General features: G+C 42.6%; 1 protein-coding gene across 1 annotated transcript in view; it reads left to right on the forward strand.

Annotated features, from left to right (window-relative positions):
* HSD17B2 (hydroxysteroid 17-beta dehydrogenase 2) overlaps positions 1-9,670 on the forward strand; it is a 59,656-nt gene that overhangs the window by 48,729 nt on the left and 1,257 nt on the right. The window contains exon 4 of the mRNA XM_024735694.1: positions 5,703-5,840. Within this exon, the coding sequence (XP_024591462.1) occupies positions 5,703-5,840 (138 nt within the window). The remainder of the gene's footprint in view (positions 1-5,702; positions 5,841-9,670) is intronic.

The raw sequence follows: 9,670 nt of genomic DNA on the forward strand, positions 1-9,670 counted from the left end.
CTGTTCGCCCTTCATCCAGACTCCCCTAATGATAACATTTTACATAACTACAGTACGATGTCAAAGCCATTGGTACCATGCACAGAACTTATTCAGATTTCACCAGTTATATCTGCACCCATTTATGTGTGTGTGTTTATAGGTCTGTGCCGTTTTATCCTATGTATAGCTTCCTGTAACTATGAACACAATCAAATACAGAATGGTTCCAGCACCATAACGATCCTGAGATACCCCTTTTATGGCCACATCCACACACTCACCCCATCCCCAACTCCTGGCAACCATGAATCTGTTCTCCATCTCTGTAATTTTCTTTCAAGAATATTATATAAATGGAATCATACAGTATGCAACCTTTTGAAACCGGCTTTCGCTCAACATAATTTAAAGGAAATATATTTTGACCAAGGCATATGTAGCTCAAAAACAAACAAGCAAAACCAAACATATAAGCAGAAAATCTTTCTTCCAGCATAGCACTAGAAAGTCTCTTTTAATTAAAAATTTCAGTCTCTTGAAACACAACATACCTTATGCCCCACATCTGTGAGACTTGGATCAAGGATCAAACAGCACTGCCAGGTTACTATCCAACTTCCACAACCAAAACAGAGATCTCAGTTTTTCCAGAGCCCAAGCTGTATTAATATTTACATGTCCAGAGGACAGAAATAAATGGAAAAAAATCATAGATGTTCTCTTGAAGTGTTTAACAACCCTATCTGCCCGTTGGAATCACCTGGGGGAGCTTTTAAAAATCCCAGTGCCTTGGCAAATAACAGGAAGGTCTAATAGGGAGCTTACTTTGTGCCAAACACTGTTTTAATATATTAATTCACTTAACTTTCACAACAACCCTGTGATACATGTATTATCACTATTCTTAATTTACAGATTAAAAGACAGGCACATAAACATAAACTGGTTTCCCTAACTTTAACTGCCTTTCCTGATCAATGGCAGAGCTGGGATTTGAATACAGGCAGTGTTGGCACCAGAAGCTGGCTCTTTACCTGCTGCCCTCTGCTAACGTTCCTTCCAACTGGCCAAGCTCACCTCACCTCTAAAAACCATGGAGAAATGAGCATAGTCTAACCGCACAGACTGGGTTGAAACTTTGAACAAGTTGCTTTAACTTCTTTGGCCCTTCTCCCCAGTCAAAGGAAGGAATTGGATTTTGAACTAAGATTTGGTGAAACTAAAAATCACTTAAGCAAGCATCAGCTGGTTATACGTGACAAGATGGGAACCAGAGCTGAATGTTTGATGGCAGATACTATACTGAAATTTCAACAGTTAAGCCTCAGGACTCTTCCTTTTAAGTGACAGGGCCAAACCTCAGACTGACTTAAAGAAGGGAGGAGTTGATTAGCTCACCGACTGTTTGGAACCAAGTTTCGAGTCATCGTGACTCTCCCCCACCTCCACTCCCCGTTTCCGTCCTCAACCCCTACCTCCAGCTTTCTGAACTCCCTTCTCGCTCCTCTGCTTCCCTTTGCTTCCCTTCTCCTGTGTGGGGGCAGAAATGGCCCCTGGGAGTGCCGGTGTTGCACCATTATCACACTGAAGTAGCCAGGAATAAACCATAAAAGCATCTCCCTTCCACGATCTAGATCAGGACTCTGGCTCAGCTGAGGTCACGTGCCCAGCCCCAAACCAATCTCCAGGTCCAGGGGATGGGGTATTATGATCCGTCAGGCTGCCTCTCTGAATGAGGACAGAACCGTTGACTGACAGCCTTCCTACAAAGACAGGGAGGTAAGGATGAGTTTTTCTCAAAAGGAAGTTATGTGAGCCAGACCAAAGCTTTTTTTTTTTTTTTCATTTTGGCCACACCGCACGCGGCATGTGAGATCTTAGTTTCCCCACCAGGGATGAAACCCACACCCACTGTATTGGACCGCCAGGGAAGTCCCAGACCAAAGCTTTAATAATCATGTAAGAATAATGATGATAATTGACATTAGCTATTCTAGGTATCTCTACTTCAATGCCTATATTCCCTTCCCCCAGTTTTATTGGGCTATAATTGGCATATAACATTGTATTAGTTTCAGGTGTACCGCATGATTTGCTATATGTATACGTTGCGAAATGATTACCACAAAAAGGTTAGTTAACATCCATCACCTCACAGTTACAATTTTTTTTCTTGGGATAAGAGCTTTTAAGATTTACTATCTTGGACTTCCCTGGTGGTGCAGTGGTTAAGAATCCGCCTGCCAATGCAGGGGACACAGGGTCCGAGCCCTGGTCTGGGAAGATCCCACATGCCACGGAGCAACTGAGCCCGTGCGCCACAACTACTGAGCCTGGCGCTACAGCCCGCGAGCCACAGCTACTGAAGCCCGTGCACCTAGAGCCCGTGCTCCTCAGCGAGAGAAGCCACCGCAATGAGAAGCCCGCACACCACAATAAAGAGTAGCCCCCGCTCGCCACAACTAGAGAAAGCCCACGTGCAGCAACAAAGACCCAACACAGTCAAAAATAAAAACTATAAATAAATTTATAAAAAAAATTTACTGTTAACAGCTTTCAAATATACAACACAGTGCTGTTAACTATAGTCAGTATGTTGCACATTATATTCCCAGAATGTATTTATGTTATAACTGGACGTTTGTACCTTTTGACCTCCTTCATGCATTTCCCCAGCACCCCACCCCTCACCTCTGGTAATCACCAATCTGTTCTCTGTATTCATGAATTAGCGTTTTTTGTAGTTTTTTTTTTTTTAAAGATTCCACATATAAGGGAGATCCCATGGTATTTGTCTTTCTCTGACTTACTTTACTTAGCATAATGCCCTCAAGGTCCATAGATATGTATCTAGGAATCCATCACCACAATCAAGATAGTGAACATGACCTTCATTCCCCAGACTTCCTTGTCCCCCATTCTAACCCATACCCTGGCCCCCCAGCAGGTAACCACTGATCCATTGTATCACTATAGATTTGTTTGCATTTTCTAGAATTATAAATAAATTGAATCATACAATACATACTGTTTTTTTGTCCAGCTCTTTCTTTCACCATAATTACTTTGAGACTCATCCATGCTGTTGTGTGTATCAAGTTCATTCCTTCTAGTGACTGAGTTGTATTCCATTGTACGGCTGTATCACAGTTTATTCATCAATTCAGCCAGTGGATGCTTCTTTGACCAGGGAAATCTTTGCCAAACCTGGGACCCTTAATGTCATAGGCTCAGTCATCCTGGGTTCCCCATGAGGTCTCCTGGGTGCTCTGAACCCCTTCATAATCTCGTGTCTTCCAGTGAAAGAACACCAGGAACACACCCGTATTCATTTCCTAGGGCCGCCGTAACAAATTAGTGGCTTAAAACGACAGGAATCTATACTGTCACAGTTCTGGTGGCCAGAAGTTCTGAAATCCAAGTGCTGGGAGGGCCACCTCCCTCTGAAGGCTGTAAGGGAGAATGCCTCCTTGCCTGTCCCAGCTTCTGTAGTCCCAGGCATTCCTAGGTCTGTGGCAGCATCACTCAAGTCTGTCTCCATCTTGACATGGTCTGCTCCTTCGTTTCTCTGTGTCTTCTCTTTCTCTGTCTCTTACAAGGACAGCCATCATTGGATTTAGGACCCATCCTAATCCAGGATGGTCTCATCTTGAGATTTGTACCTTAATTACATCTGCAGAGAACCTTATTCCAAGTAAGGTCACACCACTTTTCTGGCTTCCTTTGTTTCTGCCTTCCATAGCTCATCCCTCACAGCTGGTCCAATGAGAGACGCAGTTTAAGGCTCAATCTCTCTCAGCTTCTAAAAGAAATGTGATTCAAGTGGAATAAAGAGCATCTGCCCCCAGCCCTAGCCAGCCCTCCTAGAATAAGTCCTTTCTCACACCCTCTTTTTTTTAACCCCCAATTTATTATTTTACAGTTCTACAGGCCAGAAGTCTGAAATGAGTCTCATTGGGCTAAAACCAATGTTTTGGCAGGGCTGAATTCCTTCTGGAGGCTCTATGAGCAAATCCATTTCCTGATGTCTTTTCTAGGTTCTAGAGGCTGCCTGCATTTTTGGTTCATGGCCCCATTTCTCTGTTTTTAAAGCAGCAACATCGGGCCATCTCTCTCATTCTCTCCTCTCTTTCACTTAGAAGGACCCTTGTGATTACATTGGGCCCACCTGGATAATCCAGGCTAAGCTCATGATCAAGGTTGATTAGCAACCTCAGTTCCCCCTTTTCCATATAATCTAACATATTCATAGGTTCCAGAGACATCTCTGGACATCTTTGAGGGACCATTATTCTGCCTACCATACCTCTCTTTCCTATTTTCCATTTTCTCTGTATCCCTAGTGATTTCCTCAGATCTAGCTTTTAGGTAACAAATTCTCAACTGTGTTTGAACTACCATCTAATTTTTCTACTGAGTTTTTTTTTTTTTAAGTTTAGTTGATTTACAATATTGTGTTAGTTTCAGGTATACATCAAAGTAATCATATACATATTTCAGATTATTTTTCATTGTAGGTTATTACAAGATATTGAATATAGTTCTCTGTGCTATACAATAAACCCTTGTTGCTTATCTAGTTTATGTATAGTAGCTTGTAACTGTTAAACCCATACTTCTAATTTATTCTTCCCCCACTTTCCCCTTTGATAACCATGTTTGTTTTCTATGTCTGTGAGTCTGTTTCTGTTTTGTATATCGATTCATTTGTAGTATTTTTTAGATCCCACATATAAGTGTTATCATATAATTTTGTCTTTGTCTGACTTACTTCACTAATAGTCTCAGGTCCATCCATACTGCTGCAAATGGCAATATTTCATTACTTTTTATGGCTGAGTACTATTCCATTTCATATATATGGTATATGTATATACCACAGCTTCTTAAGCCAACTCTCTGTTGATGGGCACTTGGGTTGTTTCCATGTCTTGGCTATTGTAAATAGTGCTACTATGAACATTGGGGTGTATGATGTATCTTTTCAAAGTAGAATTTTCATCTTTTCTGGATACATATGCAGGAGTGGGATACCTGGATCATATGGTAGCTCTATTTTTAGTTTTTAAAGTAATCTCCATACTGTTTTCTATAGTGGCTGCACCAATTTACATTCCCATCAACAGTGTAATAGGGTTCCCTTTTTGCCACACTCTCTCCAGCATTTATTACTTATAGACTTTTTGATGACAGCCATTCTGACTGCTCATACCCTCCTACAGGGATGCCCCACGGTTCCCTATGGCCTGAGTTACTCCTCGTTGCAACAAGTATTAAACCCAATTTGTTCAACTACAAGTTCTATAATGGAGAGAACAGTGCCCACTCTGTCCCCACTTCCCCAAAGATATGTCTACCCAGAATCTCAGAATGTAGGTTGGCCAAACTGGAAGGTCAGAGGCTGGGGCAGATGCTCTTTATCCCCCCTAAACCACATTTAGTTTAGAAGTTGGGAGATATTGAGCCTTATGCTTGGTTTGCCATTGGACCAGCTGTGATGAAGCCGGCATGGGAAGCAAAAGCAAAAGCAAAGGAAGCCAGACAATGATGTGACCAAGCATATGCATTCACCTGCATACAGAGGGTGTTTGTCTTCCTTCCTCTGCCTTAGTCACCACTGATACCAGTTCCTGGCATGACATAGGTGCCATCTAAATACTTAGTGAATGAACAAATGAAAACATCAGATCTGATTTTTTTTTCACCCATTGTTCCCATAGGAGGGGTTCCAATGGAGAAGTTGGCAGCCTATAGCTCATCCAAGGCAGCTCTGACCATGTTTTCAGCAGTCATGAGACAAGAGCTCTCCAAATGGGGAGTTAAAGTCTCTGTCATCCAGCCTGGAGGCTTCCGAACAAGTAGGTGTCTGAGGCCAAGAGCCCTGCAATATTCATTCTGGAAGGGATGCTGAAGGTCCTTTGTTTTGACAGAGTTCAAGCCAAACCCCTCAGTGGTGGACCAAAGAGGGGTTGGGATGGGTGGGCTTCTTCTAAGTATAGAGGGGCAGGTGCCAGGTTTTGCAGTGTATGGTTGCTCTCCTGCCGCCTTTCACCAAGGAATTAAGTTTTGATGTTATGTATTTTTCAAACACAACCTCCTCCCCTCTGAAGGACATGACCCACATCCTTCTACCCTGGGAGGAGATGGCCATCCTCTCCTCTCCGCTCCCTGAATTTCTGGACTCTGAGCAGATGTAGACGACCCCCATGGCTCAGTTCTTAGTTCTGGGTCATCAACCATGTAATCGGTGATCTAAATGAAGGTGTAAAAGAGCATATCTAATAAAAGGCCACACACTGGGAGGGATGCCTAACACACTAAAGAACAAACCCTAGAGGTCTGAATATTAACCCAAATGCACCAGATAAAAATCTAAAAGAAAAGCAGAACTTTGTCTTGAAGCATTTAGCAGCCAGGATCTCCCAGAGTTGTCCAGGAGGAGCACGAAGACTCGGTGAACGGGCTCATCTGGGGAGGAAACCGAGGGAACGAGACCTGGGCCACTCAGGTTGAGAGGTGGGACCAGGGCAGCAGGAATGGAGGGAAGGTGAAGTCTTGAGAGGGGTTTCCAACTTGGGGACTCCCTGGGCAGGTGGGAGAGTTGAGGGGAGTTGATGGAGAAGGAGGGTGGGTCCAAGATGATGCCGAATATGGCAGCCTGAGAGACAGAGCACAGAAAGCTGCCTGACAGCTAGTGGAAGGGGAGAATGATGAATTTGAATTTGAACCTGGCAGGAGGATTGAGAGTTTGGTGACACAGCCAACGAAAACTTCCAACACACAGATGCAAGATTCCCTTTGGATCGGAGAGCAACCCTGCAGTTAAGTTACAGTTTCAAGGACTCACTGAAATTGTCATAGCTAGCATTTTGGGCAGCTGTTCTTATCAGGCACTAGCCATTTTCCGTACATTCTTTCCTGATATTGTTGATCTTATTTTTTTTAATTGAGAAATATATCATATACACACATAGTTTAATAAATTATCAATATTATAAAAATTCATGTACTTAACATCAAGATCAAAAAATAACACATTGCCAGCTCTCAGAAGCCCTCACATGGTCCTCTCCAGTTTTAGCCCTCTCCTCCCTGCAGCAGGTAACCTGTCATACTTTTTGTAACATTCGTTTATTTGCTGTTCTTGACAATGTTCCATGCATACAGGCATCCCCAAACAATAGTTTGGCTTTACTGGTTTTTGAACTTTAAATGGAATCAATGTGTATGTGTTTTTTTTGCATCTGGCTTCTTTCACCAAACATTATGTTTTCACAATTCATTTATATTGTGTGTAGCTGTAGTTCATTCATTTTCATTGCTAGTGTTCTGTGAATATGCCACACTTTTTCTACTATCGATGGGATATTTGGGTCACTTTTGGACAACTGTGAACAATTCAGCTGTGGACCTTCTGGCACACCTACTGTGGCATATGTGTGTGTGATTTTTCCTATGACACATACCCAGGAATGGGATGACTGGATCATAGATTTTAATTATCTTCAACTTTATTGGATAATCCCATATTGTTTCCTTAATTATCATTCCAATTTTACTCCCATCCTTTCCATATATGTCTCAATCTGCATCACAGCCCTGGGGAGTAGGTTTAATTGACATCATTCACCAGGTGAGGACACTGAAGTAGGATGGGTAATATATAGCTCAGCATGGACATCTGTGACACCACGATGGTGGGGAATTTGAAACCAGATCCCTAGGTGCAGAGCCTGGTTCTTTCTTTTATATCAGGATGTCCTCAGTTTAAAGCTGTTATTTGATGGTCTCTCTAAAGGCAAGAGGCCAGACAGTGGAGGGCTGAGGACTTAAGTTTGGAGAATGACATTTGAAGTGGGGGATGAGGAAAGGAATCTTTAGGGACACAAAGAGCTCCTGGAGACATTCAGGGAAACATATCAGATTTTTTGGGTACCCTGCAATAAAAACTAGCTCAAGCATATTGCACGCTTCACAGATTTTAAGACTTTATGTGTACAATCTCACTTAATCCTCACCTATGAGGTAGGCATCATAATATTCCCATCTTATGGGTAGAAAACCAAGGCTCAGAGAAGTTAAGGAATTTCTCAAGCCACAGTGCTGATATGAGGCAGAGATGGGATTTGGATCCACGTCATGTTACCAGTTTTATTGTGTGTAGCCCCAAAGTGGCAGGGGATGGGCAAGTGTGTGTCAAAAGTGGCAGATGGGGCTTCCCTGGTGGCGCAGTGGTTGAGAGTCCGCCTGCCGATGCAGGGGGCGCGGGTTCGTGCCCCGGTCGGGGAGGATCCCACATGCCGCGGAGCGGCTGGGCCCGTGAGCCATGGCCGCTGAGCCTGCGTGTCCGGAGCCTGTGCTCCACAATGGGAGAGGCCACAACGGTGAGAGGCCTGCGTACCACAGGAAAAAAAAAAAAAAAAGTGGCAGATGAAGGTTAACAAAAGGGTGGTGGCTTTGTCATCAATAAAGAGAGTTTTGGGGATTTTGGACAGGGTAGGCACAAGAGTGATTAGAAAGTCCATGAAGTGTTTAAAGAGGGAGGAAGTGGAGAGGAAAAGGAATCCCCTGTGAGAGTAGAGACTGGGGCAGAAGTAGCTGGAGGAACAACAGTTCATGCAAACATGTTTTTTAAGATGCAGAAGCCTCTGGAGTAGTAACTGTCAGGGTAATCATTTCTTTGAGTATGGTCGTGCCTTCATGAAGAGAAATGAGCAATTGAAACTCCGTTTGCATTTCCATGAGTATAATTGGATTTCACTGGCTTACATTTCATAGTGAGGCTCCCCTGCAGTCCTGGTATCCAGGAGTCACCCAAGCTAGCAAAGATTCATCCCCACAGCAATCCCTGAGCAATCACACACTTTGTGGGAGGGAGTGTGGGTTGCTGCAACCTTTCTGGAAAGTAATCTGGCACTAGCTGTTAAAATTCAAAATGAATGTGTTTTTTGACCAGACAGCCACCCTTTGGGGACTGTAGCCTAAAGAAGTGAATGCCGAAAAACAAAAGGATACATTGTGCAAAGCTGGTGACTGCAGTGTTCCCTGAAATGGTGAAACCTAGGAACGACTGGCAAGTCCTTTGATAGAGAAATGGTGACTAAAAGCTGCTCAATGGAAAATTCTGCTGCTCTGGTTTCAAACTATAGCCATTGACCAGGAGGCAGGTCTGTGATTCATTACTTAGCAAACAAACAAAAATCAAAACCCACAAACAAACAAAAAAGCAAATTCCTGGAAAATACGTATAGTATGATCCTTTTTGTGTTTTGTTTGTTTCTGGTAAAATAAAATTAAGCCAAAGCCAAACATATCTATATGTTTGTACGAGCAAGAAGGGAGTGTAGAATGACACACAATACTGTAAGTTTCCTCAGAGGAGATTAATTTTTAAAACATATGCATCTCCTTATTATTCATTATTTATATAATGAGCAGCCATTGCTACTATATTTTAAAGTAACTATATAGATACTGTTAGATTTTATATAATAAGCAAGAATTTACTTCTATATTAAATATATGGTTATATATTTAATCACATATAATTTATTTTAAAATTTAATGTATTGTTTAAAATGAAATTAAAATTATATTTATTAAATAGATAACATGAGGGACTTCCCTGGTGGTCCAGTGGTTAAGACTTTGCCTTCCAGTGCAGGGGCGGGGTTGGGGGGGGATGGGA

This window comes from Neophocaena asiaeorientalis, unplaced genomic scaffold (genome assembly GCF_003031525.2).
Source record: "Neophocaena asiaeorientalis asiaeorientalis breed wild unplaced genomic scaffold, Neophocaena_asiaeorientalis_V1.1 scaffold40, whole genome shotgun sequence".
NCBI lineage: Eukaryota > Metazoa > Chordata > Mammalia > Artiodactyla > Phocoenidae > Neophocaena > Neophocaena asiaeorientalis.